General features: G+C 41.8%; 1 protein-coding gene across 2 annotated transcripts in view; it reads right to left on the reverse strand.

The window, feature by feature from the left end:
• The window catches only part of NSF (N-ethylmaleimide sensitive factor, vesicle fusing ATPase), a 263,374-nt gene extending 238,124 nt beyond the window's left edge, over positions 1 to 25,250 (reverse strand). For both annotated transcript variants that reach the window (XM_030220802.1, XM_030220801.1), the window contains exon 1: positions 25,099 to 25,250. In XM_030220802.1, coding sequence (XP_030076662.1) covers positions 25,099 to 25,110 — 12 coding nt within the window. In that variant the 5' untranslated portion in view covers positions 25,111 to 25,250. The remainder of the gene's footprint in view (positions 1 to 25,098) is intronic.
• Between the last annotated feature and the right edge of the window lie 688 nt (positions 25,251 to 25,938).

Raw genomic sequence — 25,938 nt, forward strand, 5'->3', positions numbered from 1 at the left:
TAGCAACATGTTAGCAATTAACAGTGACATATGTAGCTGTCAGTAATGGACATGTGGTTTAGGAAGGGGGTGTGAGGGTTTCATTGATTAAAGGGGTGCAGGAACCAAAAAAGGTTAAGACCCTGCTGTAGTCTGACCATTACAAGTTTGATTTTCAGTTTAATATGTTTACTGCCTCACAGGACTTAGGGTCAAATAGTATGAAAAGCCAGGTTAGAGGTTGCTGACAAATTTACAATGCTGACTGAAGATTCACATGTTGGTAGGGAGTGGGAAGAAATAGAAAGGACGGCATGAGCATCAAGACCATTACATACAAAGGCTTCTCCATAATTTACCAAGAATGTGAAGCACAAAATATATATGGAGGTCTATTAGATTATAAATGTTAATAAAGGATGGAGATTAAGGGCTATAATCAAGCTAACTCCAACATCAAACTTGCAAACCTCTAGGTCTTCTACCTTCCTTAACCTTTGAATAATGCAAAACCAACTGTAGTAATATTTTGACTAACATAATCAAAATATAATAGCTAATTATATTTTGATTATGTTAGTCAAAATATTACTACAGTTGGTTTTGCATTATTCAAAGGTTAAGGAAGGTAGAAGACCTAGAGGTATGACTTGTCCAATTCTATGCCACAAGTAGTCAGATTTTCAGACAAAATTTAGCTTCCTCAGATTTACTAATGAGTCATTTCCATCAATCAGAGGCTGAAGATGACAGAGAGAGGGGTCTATTGACAATGACAGAAAGAGTCCTGGGTAGAGACTACTCAATAGTTAATTTGGAGATTGGTCTCAATGATAAGGAAATGTATAAGTAGTACATTGTACTGCTGTTGTACCTGGGGCAGTGGAGGGTTAAGTGACTTGCCCAGGGTCACACAGAGCTGCAGAGGGAATTGAACCTGGTTCCCTAGGATCTCAACCCACTGCCGACCATCAGGCAGCAGCAGAAATCGAACCTAGGTCCACAACCCGCAGCACTAACCATTAGCATGTAATTTTTTTAATGATCTTAATTTGTAATTTCCTGGATATGTCCAGCTTCTTGTGTACTGGGATCCGCTTTGAACCGCAAGGTACAAGCGAAATACAAGTTACATTGTTAAATGCTATAACTGAAGCTTCCCCCTCAGAGTCCAAGCAATTGTTCTCTGTAGTAAGACTTCTTACGGCCAAACCTGGAATGAACAAATCAAATCCAGAGACTAATTTAAGCAGTGAAGATTTCGCAATGGGATTTAATGATAAAATAGCAAAGATTAATGCTCAGTTTGACAGCGTTGCTATCTACAGAGATGATTTGCCCTTTGCAAGAGGAGGAGCTTTGGAAGAATTTTTCAAGTGAGTGAGGACCATGTTATTAAATTAATGGGCAAAAAACCAAACAGGATGCTGGGAATTATTAGGAAATTAGGCGACCCTCAGGGGGAGGAATGCTGGCTTCGGCCTAACCCCTGGTAAGCCTTTCCTCAGCTGAGAGGTACCCACCTCTACCACCGGCTGCCTTTCAGGTGCTGTGGAGGACTTGCAGCTCATCTGCATATCCTTACAGCCTTCTCCGGGGTGACACCCAGGTCCACCCCGATCCACTCAGGACCTCCGCTCTAGGTGCGGCGCGCGGGGCATTTTTCTCTTTGTATCTAATCTTTTTCCAGTTGCTAAAGTACCTTAATCGTTTATGGCCCCTATTCACATTCTCTTCCTAGCTCTGTCCCTTCCTAATCTTTTCCCTCACCCCCTACCTCTCTCCACTACAGGAACTCACTTCCCATCCATTGACTTCATCACCTCACCTTCTCTCCTACCCTCTTCCTCCTTTTTGGCTTTTAATCTCCGTCTCTTTCTTCCCTCCATTTTGCCTTCCCCATTCCACCTAAATACCTCTCGCCTTCGACGCCTTCGTGGCCACACCTCTCCTCCGCTCTCTTTTACTCCTTCTCTTACTCTCAGCTGGTGACATCAATCCCAATCCTGGCCCTCCTCACCAACTATTATCCAAACTCTACAGATCTCACCGTGACCTCTCTAACCTCATCTCTATTCCTCTACTCCCCTCCTCTTCTCTGCCCTTCTATTGCGCCCTATGGAATGCCCGCTCTATCTGTAACAAACTCCCCTATATCCAGGACCTCTTTATCTCGCGTCACCTCCATCTGCTCACCATAACAGAAACCTGGCTCTGCCCTGATGACTCTGCTTCAGTCGCAGCCCTGTGCCATGGCGGTTATCTATTTTCACATACTCCTCGCCCTGCTGGCCGTGGGGGCGGTGTTGGACTACTTCTCTCTCCCTCCTCCAGATTTCAACCCCTTCTTCCACCTCAATCTCACTGTTTTTCCTCCTTTGAAGTCCACTCTATCCGCCTTTTCTCTCCTCTGCCTCTTCGAATAGCGGTCATTTATCGTCCCCCTGATAAGTCCCTTTCATCCTTTCTCAGTGACTTTGATGCCTGGCTTGCCTTCTTCCATGATCCTTCCTCCCCCTCTCTCATCCTTGGTGACTTTAATATTCCTGCTAATGATCCTTCCAACTCTTATATTTCCAAGTTACTCGCTTTAACGTCGTCCTTTAATCTCCAACTATGCTCCACCTCCCCCACTCATCAAAATGGTCACTGTCTTGATCTCATCTTCTCCTCCAACTGTTCACCCTCTAGTTTCCTTGCCTCCGATCTTCCCCTCTCTGATCACCATCTTATAACTTTCACACTTAAATCTCCTCCCTCCCAGTCCCGTCCTATCCTATCTAATTTATCTAGGAATCTTCACGACATTGACCCTTCATCTCTATCCTCCCATGTTTCAAACCTCCTCTCTACTGTGGCACCATCCACGTCTGTCAACGAGGCTGTTTCTTCTTACAACAATACTCTATCCTCTGCCTTAGACACTCTTGCACCTTTGATGACCCGCCCTGTAAGGCGTACAAAACCCCAACCTTGGCTGACTTCTAATATCCGCTACCTACGTTCCTGTACCCGCTCCGCCGAACGCCTCTGGCGGAAATCTCGGGCCCTTGCTGATTTCTTACACTTTAAGTTCATGCTGACCTCCTTCCAATCTGCTCTTTTACGTTCCAAACAGGATTATTATATCCAACTGACCAACTCTCTTGGCTCTAATCCTCGACTTCTCTTCACCACATTGAACTCTCTCCTCAAGGTGCCCCCTCCCCCAACTCCCCCTTCATTATCTCCTCAGACCCTTGCTGAATTCTTTCACAACAAGGTTCAAAAGATAAACCTTGCTTTCTCTACCTCACTAGCTCTCCCTCCACTAGTCCGTTCCCCTCTCTCTCCTTCCCCTCATTCCCTTTCCTCCTTTCCTGAAGTTACTATTGAGGAAACTACACTTCTCCTTTCTTCCTCAAAATGTACCACCTGTTCCTCTGATCCCATTCCCACCCACCTTCTTAATGCCATCTCTCCTACTCTTATTCCTTTTATCTGTCACATTCTCAACCTCTCACTTTCCACTGCGACTGTCCCTGCTGCCTTTAAACATGCTGTGGTCACACCTCTCCTTAAGAAGCCTTCACTTGACCCTACTTGTCCCTCTAATTACCGACCCATCTCCCTCCTTCCTTTTCTCTCCAAATTACTTGAGCGTGCTGTTCACCGCCGCTGCCTTGATTTTCTCTCCTCACATGCTATTCTTGACCCATTACAATCTGGTTTTCGCCCTCTCCACTCAACCGAAACTGCGCTTACTAAAGTCTCCAATGACCTATTACTGGCTAAATCCAGAGGTCAATATTCCATCCTCATTCTTCTTGATCTTTCCGCTGCTTTTGACACTGTCGATCACAGCATACTTCTCGATACCCTGTCCTCACTTGGATTCCAGGGCTCTGTCCTTTCCTGGTTCTCTTCCTACCTCTCCCTCCGCACCTTTAGTGTTCACTCTGGTGGATCCTCTTCTACTTCTATCCCTCTGCCTGTCGGCGTACCTCAGGGTTCTGTTCTTGGTCCCCTCCTCTTTTCTATCTACACTTCTTCCCTTGGTTCATTAATCTCATCCCATGGCTTTTCCTACCACCTCTATGCTGATGACTCCCAAATCTACCTTTCTACCACTGATATCTCACCTTGCATCCAAACCAAAGTTTCAGCGTGCTTGTCTGACATTGCTGCCTGGATGTCTCAACGCCACCTGAAATTAAATATGACCAAAACCGAGCTTCTCATTTTCCCCCCCAAACCCACCTCCCCGCTCCCCCCGTTTTCTATTTCTGTTGATGGCTCTCTCATTCTCCCTGTCTCCTCAGCTCGAAACCTTGGGGTCATCTTTGACTCCTCTCTCTCCTTCTCTGCTCATATCCAGCAGACCGCCAAGACCTGTCGTTTCTTTCTTTACAACATCCGTAAAATCCGCCCCTTTCTTTCCGAGCACTCTACCAAAACCCTCATCCACACCCTTGTCACCTCTCGTTTAGACTACTGCAATCTGCTTCTTGCTGGCCTCCCACTTAGTCACCTCTCCCCTCTCCAGTCAGTTCAAAACTCTGCTGCCCGTCTCATCTTCCGCCAGGGTCGCTTTACTCATACTACCCCTCTCCTCAAGACCCTTCACTGGCTCCCTATCCATTTTCGCATCCTGTTCAAACTTCTTCTACTAACCTATAAATGTACTCACTCTGCTGCTCCCCAGTATCTCTCCACACTCGTCCTTCCCTACACCCCTTCCCGTGCACTCCGCTCCATGGATAAATCCTTCTTATCTGTTCCCTTCTCCACTACTGCCAACTCCAGACTTCGTGCCTTCTGTCTCGCTGCACCCTACGCCTGGAATAAACTTCCTGAGCCCCTACGTCTTGCCCCATCCTTGGCCACCTTTAAATCTAGACTGAAAACCCACCTCTTTAACATTGCTTTTGACTCGTAACCACTTGTAACCACTCGCCTCCACCTACCCTCCTCTCGTCCTTCCCGTTCACATTAATTGATTTGATTTGCTTACTTTATTTATTTTTTGTCTATTAGATTGTAAGCTCTTTGAGCAGGGACTGTCTTTCTTCTATGTTTGTACAGCGCTGCGTATGCCTTGTAGCGCTATAGAAATGCTAAATAGTAGTAGTAGTAGTAGTAGAAAGGAATGGTGAATAAGACCAAAAATACTATAATGCCTCTGTATCGCTCCATGGTGCAACCTCACCTTGAGTATTGCATTCAGATGTGGTCACCGTATCTCAAAAAAGATATAGCGGAATTAGAAAACGTACAAAGAAGAGCGACCAAAATGATAAAGGAGATCGGAACTCCTCTCATATGAGGAAAGGCTAAAGAGGTTAGGGCTCTTCAAATTGGAAAAGAGACGGATGAGGGGAAATATGATTGAGGTCTACAAAATCCTGAGTGGTGTAGAACGAGTAGAAGCGAATTGATTTTTTTTTTTACTCATTCCAAACATACAAAGACTAAGGGACACTCAAGGAAGTTGCATGGAAATACTTTTAAAACAAATAGGAGGAAATATTTTTTTTTTTACTCAACAAATAGTTAAGCTCTGGAACTTTTGCCGGAGGATGTAGTAACAGCGGGTAGTGTATCTGGGTTTAAAAAAGGTTTGGACAAGTTCCTAAAGGACAGATATGGGAAAGCTACTGCTTGCCCTGGGATTGGTAGCATGGAATGTTGCCACTATTTGGATTTCTGCTAGGTACTTTTGACCTGGCTTGACCACTGTTGGAAACAGGATTCTGGACTAGATGGACTATTGGTCTGACCCAGTATGGCTATTATGTTCTTATGTAATTCTTTTTGTCCTTTAGATTGTCGTCCATCAATCATTTAAAGCTGTAAAATTGTTAGTTGGAAATTTTTTTTTACTAATATTAATCTCTCTTTTCAATCAGATCATTTACTTGATTCTCTGAAAATTGCAGTTGTCCAGCTGCTGCTGAAGAATCATTGGATCCAAACGTGGTTGTTATTGGATGATATCTTCATTACAATACAATTACAGAGAAACAGGGGTGACATGCAAACGTTCAAATATTTGAAAGGTATTAATCCGCAAACAAACCTTTTCCGGAGATGGGAAGACAGTAGAACTAGAGAGCATGAATTGAGGAGCAGATTCAGGAGTAATGTAAGGAAGTATTTTTTCACGGAAAGGGTGGTGGATACATGGAATGCTCTCCCGCGGGAGGTGGTGGAGATGAAAACGGTAATGGAATTCAAACATGCGTGGGATAAACACAAAAGAATCCTATTTTGAAGGAATGGATCTGTGGAATCTTAGCGGAGATTGGGTGGCAAAACCAGTGTTGGGCAGACTTCTATAGTCTGTGCCCTGATCGTGACTGAATAGATAAGGATGGGCTGGAGTGCAAATTTTAATGGGACTTTGTCATTGGCTTCAGAACTTTTAGTTCAAGAACAGTGCTGGGCAAACTTCTATGGTTTGTGCCCTGAGAATGGCAAGGACAAATCAAACTCAGGTATACATACAAAGTATCACATACTATGTAAAATGAGTTTATCTTTTTTTTTAATTTATATATTTTTATTGATGATTCAACATTACCAACAAAATTACAAAATTTCGAATTCCCCTCCATTCAGTCATTTAACATAGTTATAAACATTTAACCCTTCACTCCTTCATCAATAATTTTCCATTTATATATAACCCCCCTCCCCATCCCCCCTGCCTCTAATCCCCCCCAGCTCCTTCCGAACATTCCCAGCCCCTAATCGGGTTCAATGATTAAGGATTACATTCAAATGTGACCATTCATCCGCTGACGAATTATATTTTCCCCAACAGCGATTTGTCAATTTTTCCATTGAGGATATCACTCTTAATTTCATTAACCAATTATGTATGGTGGGGCCTTCTTTCTGTTTCCAATTTAATGCTATGATAGTTTTTGCCGCCGAAAGCCCCATCCGCTTAATTCTACATTGCCATCTTTTCCCCTTCCTATTGCCCCAACCTAGTAAACACCATTTGGGGTCACAGGGGAACAATACTCCCAATGCCTTAGTAAGCCTGCCACCTCTCCCCAAAATTCCTGTAGTAATGTGCATTCCCACCATATATGGTAGTATGTGCCCGTTGCCTTTTCACATCTCCAGCATTTGTCGGACGCTTCCGGATACATTGCCTTTAATCTATCTGGGGTATAATACCATCAACTTAAAATCTTATATGCATTCTCCTTTATTAGCACGCATACTGATGCCTTTTTAACCTCCACGCACACTCTCTTCCAATCAGAGATACTAAGTTCTGTGCCTAAGTCCCGTCCCCATGCTATCATGAAAGGAAGCTTAACCAACTCTACCCTTCTAAGATGTCCGTACAACCTAGAAATCCCTTTCCCTCCAACATCTACCAACCCCCATAGATTCTCAAATTTCTCCCCTTCTAATGGGTTTTCTTTTATCCATTGTTCCTTTATTACATAATGCTTAATCTGGAGATAAGCAAATCGATCCGCCTCTGATAGATCATATTCTGTCAGGAGCTCTTCAAATTTTTTGAGTCCCCCTTCCCCCATTAATTCCCAAAAACGAATCAATCCTTTCTGTGCCCACACCTTAAACCCCTTACCCTCTCCACCCGCTGGAAACCCGGGTTCTTGGGTAATCCAGGCATATGTTGATCTTTTCTGAGATTTCCTTAGCTTCCCTTTCAGGCTTCCCCAGAGCTCCAATAAGTGCAATACAAAGGGATTTAATGTCATTCTCCTGTAGCTATCCACAGGGATTGAAGCCCATAATAGCCCATCTAATTTTCCCTCTTGTACAAAAATCTGTTCTAGCCTTGTCACTGGGGATAAGTGGAGGAGTGACCTAGTGGTTAGGGTGGTGGACTTTGGTCCTGGGGACCTGAGGAACTGAGTTCAATTCCCACTTCAGGCACAGGCAGCTCCTTGTGACTCTGGGCAAGTCACTTAACCCTACATTGCCCCATGTAAGCCGCATTGAGCCTGCCATGAGTGGGAAAGCGCGGGGTACAAATGTAACAAAAATAAAATAAATAAATAACCATAGCAGATAGCATTTGGAACCATTTTGAGGACGCCTCAGGTTGGAAGACTGTAAAATTAAAAGTTAATTTTTGGAAGGGCAGCTGTGATCTGGACTCCTGCCCACTCAGTCTGCATAGCTGTCTTCCTTTGCATGAGGGGGGGGGGGGTGTTGATTAACTTAGTTTGTAAATGCCATGCTTAGGACCAGTCTTGTTACATTTTCATAAATCCATGGTCCGTTTTAAAACAAGTATTGAATTAGCTTTTGGCAGTGGTGGTAGCTGCCCATATGCAAGATCTTGAAGGACTTGAGCTTCTCAATCTCCAATCCCCATACAACAAGGATTTAAGCAATTATATTACTGAATAGTGGCACTTCTTAAGGAACTTTGACACTGGACAAAGGTAGAGAGGCCTTGGTCATGCACCTTGATCTCTCTGCTGCTTTACCAGCTCAGTGAGATGAGAATCACATGAATAGCATCTAAATGGATCTCCACCTTTGTCCCACGTGCAAGGTTAAACAGGTGCGGGAGATCCTGAATTCCTGGTACATGGCATCTATAGTATCCTAGGGGTTTCCTTTATCTCCTCCAGCTTTTTCAATGTATTTATCCTGCCACAAAGGCAATTAATTAGAAAAGTTGACCTAATGCATTTTTCTTAGGATGATAACTTTCAAATTGTTATCCTAACAGCTGATTCTGTGCACTTGGACCATGGAGCCCTTGGTCTTCAGTTTGCAGGAGATTAGATTCTCAGCCATCCAAAATGTATCAAAACTTAACCCCAAGAAGATTCTGCTTATCAGTAGGAGGACCTCATAATCAAAAATCAGATAGTTGTTTAGCAAAACTGGACCATTCTTCAGCTCCTATATAGTGTGTACGTCCTGGATCTCTGAGGCAAAAGTTGTTGTTTTTTTTTTTGGGGGGGGGTTAATTCTACACATAGTGTATCTAATGTATTAATTTTTGCCAATAAAAGATTTCCAACTGATCATGCAGGCTGTAATAGTTTCATGCTTGGATCACTAATCTAGTTTACTTGGGGGCTCATTTTCAAAGCACTTACACTTACAAAGTTCTATAGTAACCTATGGAACTTTGTAAGGCTAAGTGCTTTGAAAATAAGCCTCTTGGGGTCCTGAAAATTTTCTGGTAGATTACATCTTACCTATAATACTGCTATTAAAAATTGTAGTGTGGGTGAAGTAATGGATCATCTGGATTCTGCTGCACTGGCTTCAACTATTTCTATATCTTGTCCAAATTACTGTTTTTTGTGTATAGGATAGTATAAGGGATTGGACCTACCTACTTGGGCACCTCTGTATCTTTGTACATTCTTACTCAAGCCTTGCATTTCCTGGATAACTGGCACTTAAATGTGCCTTTGGTTAAAGGCTGTAGACAAAACAAGATTAAACCTTTGGTGGGCCCTAGGCAAGCAAACGCATTGAATCTCCATCGTAATACAAGTATATGATAAAACTCCTACAAATGGGGATGTAGGTCCTGATTGCACAGGAAAACCAGTAGATAAGGAGGCAGCAGGAAAGTGCTACTTGTCAACTCTTCCTGCCCACTGAAGGACAATGCACAGGGGATTGGGAGGACAAACAGACCCCTGTGAGCAGTGTAGTTCTGCTTCCTCTGCCAGCAGCTGACTTACCAGATTAAAATTCTGCCTTGGGAGCCACTGAATTACAAATCTGTAAGGATCCCTCCTAAAGCCTTGGGTCCTAGGTGGGTGCCTAGTTTGCCTATGTCTTAATCCTGCTTTGACTGTAGGTTGGTAGTCATGTACTATTAAAAGGAAGACCCCAATAATCAGGCTACAGAGAATTTAATTTGAAACTGGGATTTTATATCCTGCAAAATCCCTTTTCAGGTTCAATGTGGATTACATATATAAAGAAATTCAAAAAATATAATAAGTAAAAGAAACATTACAGACTCATTTGTTCTATATACATAACATCTCGTTTTCAAAAAACTATCAAATAAACATGTTTTAGTATTTTCTCTTAAAATATCATAAGACATGCTATGAAAATGAAATAAGGCAATGAGTTCCAGATTTCAACTGCAGAATAACAATAATTCCCTTAATGTATTCTATTTATTTCTAACCCTTTACAGGTGGAAACTGTAATGTTAGATGACCATGATTGCGACTCTCAAAGGAACCACTCAACAAACCAGTTAAAAAAGGGAAATTATCAGGTACATTTTCATATAAACATTTTAAAAACTAAGCAGCATAATTTGAATTTAATGTGCAAATCCACTGCCAGCGTAAATCTAAAAACAAAGGCATCACGTGATCGAATCTTGATGTCTGACTTGCAGCTGTATTCTGAACCAAACATAATTTCCTCATAAGTTTCACAGGTAACCCAGTATACAAGGAGTTACAATAATCAGACAAAACTATTGATTGAGCTAACACTCTAAAGTGTTGTTGATAAAAATAAGAGAGATCAATCGTAATTGTCTTAGCTGAACCACAAAATTAATTTATGCTTCAAAACTCTAAGAGGAATACAATAAAATGCCCCAAACTCTGGAAAGTTTCAATTTAAAAAATCGTACCATCAAACAACTGAATGGAAGCTGTTATAACATCTTTCTTTAGACCAAAGGTTCTCAACCAATGTGTCAGGACACACTTGTGCGACACCAAGAATTGAGAGATCTCCAAAAATGTGATAGATAGCAAGCCCTTGCTTTGCTTAACAATCATATATGCCTGCGGGCTGGGGAGAGCAGAGCAGGGAGGGGGGGGTCGGGTACCTGAAATCCACATAACCAATGTTCAACAGTGTTTATAAATAGGCCATTAACTGCACTTGTTTTAAATTGTTAGCAAGCTCCCCCTGCCCTGCCCAACTTTTAGAAGAGCAGGACTGTAATGTAATAAGCATGTCTAACCTGTCTTACTCCATAAGATTCAAGGTACATTGAAATAAGACTATTGAAAACTTAGAGCATTTATATGGCATTGGCCAAACTCTTCCATCATAAAATAACTATATCTGACATATGAACAATCCCATAGTCATCCCGTAAATCACAGAGTGGATGTGTGTGTGCGCCCTTTACTACTGATTAATGCACGTTATCTGCCACCAGACCTATTTTATTCCTAGGGGCTCTCCAGAAGATAACATGTCACGTGCCAACCATTAGTAAAAGACCCTGTAGATTACTAAATGAAAGATCCAGATCCTGATTTCTCCTTTGTTGCTAATTAATGGTGAAAAATTATCTTAAAGCTCTTAACAAACGTGAAAACTTAATATTGACAAAACAAAGCTTCTGTGGTTTGGTCTAAAGCAGTGGTTCTCAACCTTTCTTCCAACACCTGACAGACGATGCTCACATCTGTGACACACTGTACAGTTCATGGCTTAACAACAAAATCCCTTACATATCATTCGTTACTACTAAAAAGGATGCAAAGAAAGGTGATGACTGCTGGGTGGGGAAGAGCAGACTTGCAACATTTCCAGTTGAGGATGGAAGGCAGAAGTGAGCACTGTGGGTAATGGTGAAGCAGAAAGGACCAGTTCTCAACCTTTCCTTCTGTCACAACACACCTAACAGATGATACTCACATGCTTGACACACTGAAAAAGTCCTAAATAATATTTTTTTTATTGTTGCTAAAAATGAAGCAAGGAAAAGAAAATATTCTTAACAGGATTTTGCTTTTACACATTTAGGGCCCTGTTTACGATGGTGCACTAGTGTAATTAGCATGTGCACCAAATTAGCGCCCATAGGAATATTGTGGGTACCTACACTGCAAGCGCTAATACTTAGTACACGCTAAAAAAGCTAATGCGCCTCTAGAGTAACTTAGTAAACAGGGCCCCAAGTTTAGCAATTAAATTTTATAAGTTTTTCACAAAACTTTTAATGTTCTTTTATCAGTGAAAAATACGGGACTGATGTGCTGCACAGTTTCTCATTATGAAGTAGATAAACTGATGCACATCTCACTGTGAACTTCAGAAGTTCTAACCTGTTCTGGAGCCTATATACAGCAAAACTAGGATATCAATAACCAAAAAAAAGCCTTATGTTGATAATCTGCCATACCATGACAGTAATAACTCCCAGGACTTAAAGAGTAACAACAGCATCTATAAAAAGCAACACTGCAAATATAAAATATGGTGAAATATGTTTTTACTTGCTAACTTTCATTTCTTAAGTCCTGCTAGACCAGTAGGTTATGCCACCCCCTACCAGCAGAAGGAGGCAAAGGAAAAAAAAAAACCTTTCCAGTGACATCACTTGTAAAAGGAGTGGTATAGCCTGGAACTTGCTCACATGCTAACAAAGATCAAATTTCACCTTCCTTTTCATCTTGCTACACCAGTCCAGACCAGTGGGATGTGCCCAAGCTTTCTCTCTCTCTGGGCAGGATAAAGAAAAGGTAGCCTCCAAAACTGCCCACCCAAAGGCTCTGTCCTTTCTGGCTTCTACTGCTGGAAACTGTGGAACCAGTTTCCCATCAGGAGCAAGGTTAAGACACTATTCCATCTATTTTGTGGTCACCAAGAAGGGCAACTCCTAATGACTCATTTGTGTTTTATAAAGGTCAATGAATCCCTCCAAGTTTCACAATTACATTTTGAGACTCTATGCTCAGTGACAAGTCTCAGTCAAGCCGGGCAAGTTTTCATACCTCTTTGGACCTGGTGGAGGAAATTCAAGAGTCTCACAAGTGCTTCTTCCAGTTTTGCGATCTGCGCCAACAATTGCCAGTTCAGGGCTTGGCCTCTTGGCCTAGAAACACCACAATGGACCTTTTCAAGGCCATGATAGCAGTGGTGGTACATCTCCACAAGCAAGGGATTAGAGTACAACCTCACTTGGACGATTGGTTGATCCTACTTAGAAGCAGATTTAAAGGTGGATCACGAACTCTGAGGCTGCCTCTTCGACAGCCTCAGTAGGGTGGTAAATTATGCTAAAGAACCTGAGAGTACACTTTAAAAGAAAGCGGGAAAGCAAGCGAGGAGACAGTGTTCCAGAACTAGATGCTCAATTTGCAGGCCCAGAAAAGCTGTGTGCTCAAGAGGTCCCTCAGATTTGGGACTATCTTCAGCTCTTTCATTCAATGGCTGCAAATCAAGGGCCCACATGCATCCACTTAGGGTGTTGCTGTCTTGCAGGGATCCCCGGTTCCAAGGATTCAACACGCGTCTCCCACTCCCCAGGACACATCTGGCTTGGTTGGACAATCCTAACCATCTGCTCAAGGGAGTTCTTCTGGATTCCCCCTAGTAGGTGGTAGTGACCACCAATGCAGGCCTCTAAGGTTGGGGGCCCACCATTTGGATAAGATCAGGCTTTGTACTGTCAATTGTCTGGAGGAAAAAGCCATCCACTCAGCACTGCTAAGGTTCCTTCCCCTGTTGTGAGAAATCCAGGTGATGTCCAACACAACCGCGATAGTTGTTTATATAATATGTAGGGGGTACTCGGAATGTAGTGATGGCACTGGAAGCCAGTTGGCTTTGTAGCTGGACATAGATTCATACTTTCATGCACACTGCACGAATGGAGCACTGCATAAATGGAGAATGCTGAAGCAGATTTTCTCAGCCAGAACTTGCTGAATCGGGGGGGGGGGGGGGGGGGGGGGAGACAGAGAGATTTAGCCCTCAGCATCTAGCTCCTGGTGGATCACTGGGGCACTCCATGCTTTGATCTAATGGTATTGTGCCAAAATGTGAAGCATATTCTACTGTTCAGTCGGCAGAAGAAGTGCAGCTCTGCAAAGGCTTCTCTGCATGCTTCCACCTTGGTCACTGATTGACAGGATCTCAAGAGAGTGGCCAAGCATCCATTTCTCAGTTCTGGTGGCTCCAGACTATCCCTGTTGGCCACGGTACACAGATCTCGTGTGTCTGCTGGCAGGCCCCCACTCCTGTGGTGCCAAAGCAACCTGTGGCAGGGCCTGGTCATAATGGAGAACCCAGTTCCCTTCTGGTTTATGGCTATACAACCGCTGTCATTTCTTCCTTGCTCAAGAACTGAAGGCAGTCTATGTACGCATATGTAAGCATTTGGTGGTAATTTGAACACTGGTGCACAGAGCACTGGTAATCATGGCCATGGGAGAAAGAGCAGGACTCCAGCATTTCCAGGTTGGGCTGGCAAATGTCAGCGATTATGGAAAAGAGCAAATGCACCCTTGGTAGCACTGTTAGAAGCAGAACATGAAAGCAGCGACTGGCAGAGGTAAGAAAAGAGTAACCCTACAACAGAGGTTGTGGCTACAGTCATCACTAACGTGAGGGGTGGACAGAGAAGAATCAGTGATTTCAAGTACCTGACTTCCTGTTCTTTGCTTTCCTCAATTAGCAGATACACATAGCTCCTACAGAAAGCACAGCAGCAAACCAGTGTGACATGGCACCCTAACTGAGAACCGCTACCACAGAATAATGTATCCAAAAGCAGGTGAAGGGTTGATAAGACTTGCTCAATATTCATTTGCTTCCATATATTCAGGTCAGGCATTATACAATGCTGATAGAGGGACAAGGAGTTTGGCAGTGTCTGACTTAAATGAAGAGCTTTGGACTTTCTCCCAAAAGTGTCAAAGGGTTAGCAATATGGTATCGGGTATGCAGGGAAACCAAGGAAGATGAGCATCTGGTATCCTTGGAGACCTCCTGGTCCCAGGATGTTGTGTAAGAAGTGATGGCTCTAAAAACTGAGCAACATAAGCAGATAAATACAGTGAGTACAGCTCCACAAAAGACTCAAGAGTATAAAATATACATCATCAAACAAAGAGAAGCAGCCATGAACTTGTGGAAAATGTATGACACAAGTAGAGGCGATATTACTCTTTTCTGAATATTAACATTGTGGAAACATGCCCGTAGTAATAAAAGATGAATATCATAATGGCATTTGGAAGACTCTGCTTCCTTCTCTTGTTTTCTTATTTCTTTTTTTATTTTTGTTGTTTCTTCAGCACTAACTTTTTCATCATTTTTCAAAAGGTATTCTGTGGCATTACGTATATATTTTCATTTCATTTTTTGACTCTACATACCATCCTCCTAAGTGCAGTTTACAAATTTTAAAGTACATAATTTTTGTTGAATGTAATATTCTTTAAAACAAACCCATTAAGCCCACACCCTTTACATACCCCCACCCATCTGACCAAAAGAAGTCCCACTCTCCACTGTACCCATACTCCCATCATCCTTCACTACCAATCCTCTCAATTTTAGCCCTTTTCAGTCTTATCACCCCACATTTTAATTCAACTAGCCACATCAAGAAGGCACCACGGTTTTAACTTTTTTCCTAAAAGACGAGTAATTCTGGATAGCATTCAGGAACTTTCCACAGCTGAGAGTTAGAGACTTACTGTCAGAAATACCTGTATATGACAGCTCAGTTAGTTGACGCAATTGGATGTAGTGCAAAAACAACCTAATATCCATCTTAATATCGTATTTGTAATGAACTGCTTTTAGTTGTAACTCAATCTGAGCTATACAGGGAAAGATGAGAAATCAAATCAAAATGTAAATATGGTTTCTACTAGGGTGGAAATTTATTTAGAAGGAATTTGTTTCATTTAACTTTTTTTTGCTTGTATTTTGCTTATTTTTTAAAATATTTTTATTTTTTACTTTTCTGAATTTTAGGTGCAAAATTTTAAGCACCCAAGTGACCTACTTCCCTGGATTTCCCAGTCCTCTGCGTCAGTAGATCATAATTCAATACAGTTGGATACCAAGAACAGAGAAGGCCAATTTCAGTTCATGGAGGGCCACATATGTATTGATTTCAGAATATCTGTACTGGCTATGTAAGATAGGAGACCCTTGTTAATTTTTATACTTTTAGTATGGTTAGCATGAAAAGGAGAACGGTAGCTGCTAAGAACTGGCTATTAAGTACCATGAACTGTATGCCCGTGAAGGTCAGAAATATTGTGCACCTACTCTGCACTTGGTATCCAGAAGCAACTGGAATCCCAGAAATAGCGCTTAGTTTCTCACCAGTCTGATGTGAGGTTTGAATCCATACTTCTGCCTCTCCTCACTTCCTACATTCTTTACTGCAGCCGCCTCCTCACAGCATACTGCCACTGGTCTGCTGTCTTTCTCTACTACATTCTACCAAAACGCTGCTGCACGACTTATATTCCTGTGTTCATGCTTTGAATCTACTTTCATATTTAGTTCAAGCTACTTTTTCTCCCATACAAGTGCATTCATTCTGCTGACATAGGATACCTGATGTCTATCTCCTATGTGCCCCTCTTTGTGACCTCTTGCTTATACACTTTCTGGATTTCATCTTCTCCACCTTATGGTGCTGTGCATGAAATGAACTTGAATAGCTGGTGCATCTTGCTCTGTTTCTGGCCCTGTTGCATATCCATTTAAACAACCATGTCTTTGAAATTGCTTTTATATCCAAAACCCTGACTCTTCTGATCTATACCCTCTCGTGCTTTACTTTAATATTTAAACATTTACTAAGAATTATCTGTCTTGCCTGTTTTTTCAACTGGCTTGTAAACTTCATGGGGAAGGGACTGCTTTGGTTTGAGAGTCTGAACAATGCTGCATACATCTGATAACTCTACTACTATTAAACATTTCTGAATCACTAACTATAGTGCTGCTTACAAGCTGTATCAAAAACCAACTGAGTAAAAAAGGTTAGGAATCATACTGATTTTAACTGTTTGGTGGTTCATCAGTAGTAACATACCGTGTTTCCCCGAAAATAAGACACTGTCTTATATTAATTTTTGCCCTCCAAAATGCTCTAGGTCTTATTTTCAGGGGCTGTCTTATTTTTCGGGGAAACATCGGGGTTGGATCGGGGTTGGCCCGTCCGCCCTCCGTCGCTCCCGGAACTAACCTTAAATGCCTCCTTTCACCTTCGCAACAAGCAGCAGCAGGGCAGGCCACTCCTTCCTTCCGTGTCCCACCCTCGCCTGACGTAACGTCCGCGAGGGCGGGGCACGGAAGGAAGGAGAGGTCTGCCCTGCTGCTGCTTGCTGCGAAGGTGAAAGGAGGCGTTTAAGGTTAGTTCCGGGAGCGAAGGAGGGGGGGCCCGGCGACCTCAGGTGGGGGGGCGGCCTTGTCCAGCTCTCGGCGGCCCTGTTTTCAAACAAAAATTTTCTAGGTCTTACTTTCGGGGGAGGCCTTATATCTACCAATTCAGGAAAACCTCTAATAGGTCTTATTTTCGGGGGATGTCTTACTTTCGGGGAAACAGGGTAGTAACATAGTAGATGACGGCAGAAAAAGACCTGCACGGTCCATCCAGTCTGCCCAACAATACAAACATATGTGTATACCTTACCTTGATTTGTACCTGCCTTATTCAGGGCACAGATATCGTATAATGTTCCCAATCTGGATTTAAACACTATAGTGAGTATTGATAATCCCTATTTTGTGACACAATGAATATGATGGGAACCTTGTGGATGGTTAAAAATATTTAGAAGGACCACTTAATACTATTAAACCTCTAACTTCTGCTTTTGTGACTTCCTGAAAATACTAGTTGTTCACTATAGGCTTTATGCCGATACTGGACTGCACTGGCAAAAGAAACTAAATAATATCAGTGTAACTTTCTGTGAAAGACTGGACTGTTTATTGATTTATTTGCTGCATTTATATCCCACATTTTCCCACCTATTTGCAGGCTCAATGTGGCTTACAATATAATACAACAACAATCACATTGATGGAATAAGAAAATCAGAATATAGATAACAGATAAGGTGTGAAAAATATATCATGGCAACCATATTAACGGAGTGAGAATTTCAGCATTGTTGCAGTTCATAGTTGGATGTAAGCACATAATTTCCATTGGATTTGACTAAAACTGATTGTTTTGGTTGGTTGCATGGTTATATTTGGCCTGGGACAGTTATTTACAGCCCAGTCCTCAAGATACACCTAGCTAGTCAGGTTTTCAGGATATCCACAATGACTTTGTATCCTCAACAGAGATTAGGAAAGCTGGCAAATTGGGCAACGCTATAATAATGGGTGATTTCAATTACCCCAATAATGACTGGATAAATGTTACATCAGGGAGTGACAGGAAGATAAAATTTCTAGATGTAAACAACGACTGCTTCTTGGAGCAGCTGGCCCAGGAACCGACGAGAGGGGGAGCCATTTTGGATCTGGTTCTTGGTGGTGTGCAGGGCATAGTGCAAGAGGTGGTGGTGTTGGGTCCCCTGGGAAACACTGATCATAACATGATCAAGTTTGAGCTATCTGTGATTAACCCACAAAGGAAATCTACAGTAGCTGCATTTAATTTTCGAAAGGGAGATTATAATAAAATGAGGAAAATGGTACAAAAAAAAAAAACTAAAAGGATCGGCTGCAAAGGTTAGAACATTAAATCAGGCAAGGACGTTATTCAAAAATACCATCTTGGAAGCCTAATCCAGATGCATTCCATGTATTTGCAAAGGTGGAAAGAAGAGAAAACATCAGCCAGCAAGGTTAAATGTTGAAGTAAAAGAGGCTATTACGGCCAAAAGACTGTCCTTCAAAGAATGGAAAAAGGACCCAAATGAAGAAAAAAAGAAGCAACATAAGCACTGGCACGTCAGATGCAAAGCTAAAAGAGAATATGAAGAGAAACTTGTCACAGAGGCTACAACTCATAGTAACAACTTTTTCAGGTACATCAGAGGCAGAAAGCCTGCGAGGGAATTTGTGAGGCTGTTAGATCACAAAGCAGCAAAAGGGGCGCTCAGGAAGGACAAGGCCACATCAGAGAAGCTGAATGAATTCTTTGCTTCTGTCTTTAAGGAAGAAGATGTAACAGATCTGCCAATACCAGAAATAGTTTTCAAGGGTGATGATGCGGAGAAACTGAAATAAATCTCGGTGAACCTGGAAGATGTACTGAAACAAGGGAAGTCTTGCCTCACCAATTTGCTTCAATTTTTTGAAGGTGTGAATAAAATGTGGATAAAGGTGAGCCGGTTGATGTAGTGTATCTAGATTTTCAGAAAGCTTTTGATACAGTGCCTCATGAGAGACTCCTGAGAAAATTAAAGAGTCATGGGATTTGAGGAAAGGTTCTGGTGTGGATTAGAAATTGGTTATTGCACAGAAAACTGAGGGTAGGGTTAAATGGTCATTTCTCTCAATGGAGGAGAGTGAACAGTGGAGTGCTATAGGATCTGTATTGGGACCGGTGCTACTTAACATATTTATAAATGATATGGAAATCAGAACAACGAGTGAGGTGATCAAATTTGCAGATGATACAAAACTATTCAAGGTTGTTAAAACATGTGCAGACTGTAAAATGTTGCAGGAAGACCTTAGGAAACTGGAAGACTGGGCATCCAAATGGCAGATGAAATTTAATGTGGACAAATGCAACATGATGCCCATTGGAAAGAATAATCCGAATCATAGTTACCTGATGCTAGGGTCCACCTTGGGGGTCAGCACTCAAGAAAACGATCTGGGTAGTTGTAGATAATACGCTGAAGTCTTTTCCTCAGTGTGCGGCGGTGGCCAAAAAAGCAAACAGGATGCTAGGAATTATTAGGAAAGGGATGGTGAATAAGACCAAAACTACTATAATGCTTCTGTATCTCTCCATGGTACATCTGTACCTTGAGTACTGCGTTCCGTTCTGGTCGCTGTATCTTAAAAAAGATATAGCGGAATTAGAAAAAGTTCAAAGAAGAGTGACCAAAATGATGAAGGAGATGGAATTCCTCTCGAATAAGGTTATCAATAGAAATCAAATAACATAAAACATGGAAAAGAAAATAAGATGATACCTTTTTTATTGGACATAACTTAATACATTTCTTAATTAGCTTTCGAAGGTTGCCCTTCTTCGTCAGATCGGAAATAAGCAAATGTAGTAGCTGATAGTATATATAAGTGAAACATCGAAGCATTTCATTGACAGTCTAGCAGGGTGGGGGTGGGTAGGAGGTATGCATGGGGGCATCAAAGCATTTCATTGATAGTCTAACAAGATGGGTGTGGGTAGGTGAGAGGAGGGTGATAAACAGAGAAATACAACTTTATGGTTTATAATCGGCTAGAAAACCCAGATCCTTGTTAAGTCCTGTCTGTTGGGTGTCAAAATATTCAATCATTCTGACTTCAAAGTTCTTACTTTCCTGTATTGTTTGAAAGTTACCTTTCAGAATTTCTTACTATGAAATCACTGGTACAGTGTTCTGGTCTTGTAAAGTGCTGGCCCACAGGGGTGGGAACCTGACTGGCACCAGCTTTCTTCATGTTATGTCTATGTAAATTAAATCTTGCCTTAAGCATCTGGCCTGTTTCTCCAATATAGCAATATAGCTCTGCCTCCCCCCCCCCCCCCCCCCCAAACCTGCCTGAAGCTGAAGGCATAGGCAGAAGACCAGCTTTGGGGCCCCCGAATGTGTAACACCAGCACAGGAGGAAGAAGCAGGTAAGAAGCACTGCTTGCAAACGCCTCCTGTCAAATGCAGAACAGTGTTCAGGGAGAGAAGTCAGACTTCTGTAGGTGGCTCAGGCCTCCATTTGGCCCACTCTTCTTTCTGCCAATGATGCCAAGGCAGATTTTTGTCCTGGTAAGTCAACTGTTGGCAGAAAGAACAGTTGACTTACCAGGACAAAAATCTGCCTTGGCATCATTGACTTAGCACATTGGAGAGGGCCCCCTTTAAACATCTGAGCCCTAGGCACATAACTAGTTAGCCTATACTTTAATCCTGCCATGCATATCTGACAAGGCAAAAGCCAGAATGGTCATTGTATAGGCAGATATGCAATAATTTATGCAAGGTATTACAGAGGCCGATTCATCCTGCCATGCCTTATAGCAAGATAATAGTATCATAGTACACAGTCCAGGGTGGTCAGGAGACATGAGAATGTGGGAGTGACAGGTAGAGTCAGAATGGAATATGAGGTACTAAATGAAGAGAAAGTGTGGGGGGTTATAAGATTTGAAAAAAAAAAAAAAGGAAATCCACAAAGTGAATTACTGGGGGGCATCTGAGTAACACTCCCATATTGCAGAATTGTTCTTAGGGCAGTATGTATTAGCTAGAGACAACACTTGTTTATAATAAACGTGCATACTGCCAAGAATGTGTTTCATCCTGCTTAGTTTATTTGAATTTGTGTTTTAATTGCATCTTATTTAGCAATCTCACATTTCTCAAGGTCTGTTTTTATCCTAAAAACGTTCTGCACTGTGATCATTTCCTCAGTATTCAATATGGGTGGAATCATATTATTCTGTTTTATATCTCAATTATCTACATTTTTAAGTATTCCTAATCTGGTAGCCCTCAGTTACTAGGAAAAAGAAAGGTTATTTAAATATGTCCTGTGTTGTGCATTGGAACTTGTGTGTTTTATTAGTCTGATCCCAGACCAACAAAATATGAAATTTATTTATTTATAGCATTTATATCCCACATTTTCCCACCCATGGGCAGGCTCAATGTGGCTTACATCAGTCTGCAAAAAACATACATCAATGTAGCTAACAATCAACATCAATGATGTAAAGAGAGGCAAGTAACAGCAAAGGAGTGGAAAAGGAGAAAGTGTAATAGAATTCAATATGCAGCTAGGCGGGTCTGCAGCGTAAGCTTTCCCAAATAATAGGGTCTTTAGAGACTTTCGGAAAGCCAAATGATCTTGAATAGATTTCACAGATTTTGGTAATCCATTCCACAAGTGAGTGCTAACATAAGGAAAGGTGGATGCGTAGGCGGTTTTATACTTGATGCCACAACAGGCTGGGTAGTGAAGATTCAAGTACATGCGTGACGATCTGATAAGGGCATCCATATATGCTGGAGCTTCACCATTCAGGTCCCCGGTTTAAAAACCTAATATTAAGCAGATTATGATTCTTTTGCCTTTTATAAATCTAGTTTTATTTTGGCCTTGTATCAGTTTCTGCAGCACATCATGCCTTGCAAAGTGATCTGAAAAACAGTCTGTTTAAAAGATGTTATATGCATCTGCATGCTTTTTTCACTCATCTACTGCTCAGACTACGATCCTTTATTACACTACAAATAATTTTGGAAAGGGCTACGCTGAAATACCTAAAGCTATCTCTGCAGTAACAATCCTGTAGTGTTGCCTAGTCACTGCAGTTTCACTCCGACAAGAATAATAATTCTAATGAATGATTCATAAGATTTCTATGAAATGTCACTCTGGGTAAAGGCTAATGTCCCATGGAGAATAGCTTCCTGTCTCCAACAGTGGCCAACCTGGATCAATTGGGGATCATCACCTCTTAGTCTACCGATTCCTCCATCTCTACCTGGCTAATTGCTGAACTGGTTTCTTCTTCTCTTTTGACAAAGATCCAAGCACAGAGTCTGAGCTATGAGCAGAGGATGTCCTGTTCTTGGCCTTATGGGACGAGGCTAAAAACCTGTAAATTATGGGGAGGTGGGAGGCGTAATTGCTCTGCCACCCGATTCTACTAGTGTGTGTATATATATATATTGGAGTGGAGGAGCAGCTTAATGTTTAGTGCAGTGGTCCGAGAACCAGGAGTTTGATTCCTACTGCAGCTACCTGCGACTCTGGGCAAGTCACTTAATCCTACAATGACCCAGGTACAAAATAAATACCTGTATATAATATGTAAGCCACTTTGATGCCAATCACAGAAAGTCAATATATCAATTCTCATCCCCTTCCCCCTTAATATATATTAGAAAACAATGAGGCAATATTAGAAAATTAGGACCAGCTTGGTTTCTACTTGATAACCTTTACAATAGTAATTTCCATACTACCCCTGTTCAGAAAGGTTAAAAAAAAAAAGCTGGGGTTCTCTAAAATAAAGTATCACTTAAAACTCACATGCTGATCTTTATTCCTTATAATCTGAAATCGTAATCACCTAATTTAAAAGAGATTCCATCCGATTCTCTACAAATGCATCAAAGCATCATTTTGAATGGATTAACAAAGCATACTGGGTAGGCAGATTAGTCTTTTTCTGTCGTCACCAATTTGTTATTTGGATTTCGCTCACTCCTTTACTAAGCTTAGCTTCTCTGAACTGCCCAAAAACATACATATGATAATGTAATGATCATTGGCAAAATAAGACACAACACATTGAAAAATAATGGCCAATAAAGACCATAAGGCCTATACATTACCCAGACATTTTATCAGGTAATTCTGAACTCAAATCAAACTGTTATGACTGGACAGCAGGAAAATGAACAGAGCAAGTCCAGCAGCACAAAAAATACAGAGACCTCAGCAATAGTTGTAAATAGTAATAGTTGGTGTTCACAGCACCTGCATCAGGGGCAAATGTTCTATTAACTGTGAGTCAGATAGCAACCACCTGACAAAGAAAGAGCCATTAAATTATACTGCAATGAAACTGCAAAGCAGCTTTTCCAGCTTGTAGCAATATGACCAAGTGATGGCTATTTGATATCATTTGACCATATTTTCTAGTTACACGTGTGTTCCAATGTAAGGTAGATGCATTACTGAGTATTATCCTAATGTTCAAGTAATTTATATGGACCAAATGATGTGTGTTCTTGTGCTATCCTTAAAAGAGATTCCTAAAATACAGATTATAATTAGGACTTCTGATTTTAGGATTTCACAGATAAACATCAACACCCTTGAGCAAAAAAAAATCTAAACAAGAGTCTACTGGATAAACACCTGAGAAGCACCACTTCCCTAGTACTCTCACCTCTCCACTGACTTAGAGGCATATTTTCAAAGCACTTTGGGAGGCTAAGTTCCATAGGTTTCTATGGAACTTTGGGAGGCTAAGTGCTTTGAAAATGAGCCTCTTAGCCTGCATCCTCACCCATTTTTTTCCTTTTATGTACTGATGACTCCTAAATGGCACAAGTGTACACTAGTGAAGATGCACAGCAATAGTACCTGTAGCACAAAACCACCTCTAAAAGCAGATTTTTTTTTTACCATCAAAGAAACTTTAGACAGCTGGAAATAAACACCTAAATTTACATTTATTTATGAGCACCTAAAAATAGAAGACTTAATTATATTTGGGAGACATATCCATGCAATGGTTAGAAAGCAAGATCCCTACAGAAGGGAATCCTGAAATGATGTATCCTTATCATCAGTGTTACATAAATGGTCACCAATATCAAGTAAGAAAAGCAAAGAGCCACAGACTGCAGTCAGGTGAAAAGTCTGCAGCAGTGGCAGCATCAATACAGTCTCTGCTCTGAACCAAATAAAATCTCCATAATCAGAAGCTGATCTGCTGAACCCTGCCTCTTCTTTTTCATTATATCATCAGATTGCTCACGTTTTCCCTATCCCAGGACTAACTAAAAAGTACAGGCACAACCTCATGCATCTGATTAGTCAAAATAACAGCTGTTCTTCTCTAGCCATACAATAAACACTATAGGTTTTCTAATCCTCTATGAATGAGGGGAAAGGGGGATAAGACACTTAGCTTCCAAAGGTCATAGATCAGGGATACCAATTGGTGACTTGGCTAACAAGGGAGTGTGTATATAAAATGAATATTACCCTTTTATCAAATCCTAGGATATCACTCGTCATAAGAGAGACCTATGTCAAAAGGGTGACGGCGTGACCGTCAAAAGAACGGAGACTGAGGAGTGGTAAGGACCACCAGACGACACCTTTGTTCCATTCCATCATCTTAGAAAATTATAATTACAATTACTGGTAAACACATTGGGCTACTGCAAGGCCAGGAGGCTTTTCTAAAGGGCACCCGGCAGAATTTAAAGCTTCCGAGAAGGGAGTGTGGGTAACAGCAGAACCTAAGCGCATGGAGATGTATAGAAAAAGCACCCAGAGAGAGCCTTCAACAAGTACACTCGTGACAGAGAACCGTCACCCCCAAACCAAAGCTTCCTTATGCATACACCATTTTCGTGGATTTTTTTTTTTTTTTGCAACTCCATTTCTCTACCTCAGCCCACCCCCGAAGAAGCAAGATTCGGGACTCAGATGCCAGAGTGAGAAAAACATCCGAAAGCCTGCAGTCAGTCATTCACTCACCCGTCCCGCCATCTTTCCGTCCACGGTCCAGCCCAGTCTGCGGCAGTCGATCTAAATATTACACAGATCCAGACCAAGCAAGGGCAAAGGAGGTGGACAGAGCCCGCGCCCGGGTACACAGCTCCTGCCTCCCAGAGTAACCACCGCCGCCGTCCAACCAATCAGTTGAAAGTAAGGGGTGGAACCCAGAAAACAGCGACGACCGGAAAATAACGCAACTCCGCCCCCTCCTCTACAAACGTCGACGTAATGGGTTCCACGCGGCAGTGGCGACAGGACAGCACGGTGTGTGAGAGAAGCGAAACGCAGGAAGCGGAAGTGGTGGGATTGGAGGAAGAGTACAGAGAGCTGCGACAGATTTAGTAAGTAAGGAATAGGTGTTGTTTCAGAGTGTGAAAGCTTTATCTTTTAGTCAAATAGTTTTTTCTTCTCTTTATTCGGCAGGCAATTAGATTTGATTTTTCTGTCACCAGTTATTATGTCAATCTTAGTTTTGTGAGGTGGTCTGATTATGCGGTAGCTGTATTTTTATTGCGTATTTCTGGTAGTATGGTTGGATCAGTGAAGCCTTCTAGACAGAGTCAGATTAGAGCTAATTTTGAATTTGTTGGTCTAAAGAAAGAGTGGATATCAGCTTTGAAAGTGGATGAACAGCCCTCACTAGATGAGGTGGTTGATGTATGGTATTCTTCTTTGCAGCAGTCGTTGGATGTTGTTGGATGTTATTTTTAAGGAGGCTATATGCCTTGTCTATGGGAAACACTCTATTGCTACAGTTAAGGAAAGAACTACGTTAGAGTGAGAGAAAATAAAGGAAGTTCACTGATGTGGATGATTATG

This window comes from Microcaecilia unicolor, chromosome 12 (genome assembly GCF_901765095.1).
Source record: "Microcaecilia unicolor chromosome 12, aMicUni1.1, whole genome shotgun sequence".
In the NCBI taxonomy this organism is placed as follows: Eukaryota; Metazoa; Chordata; class Amphibia; order Gymnophiona; family Siphonopidae; genus Microcaecilia; species Microcaecilia unicolor.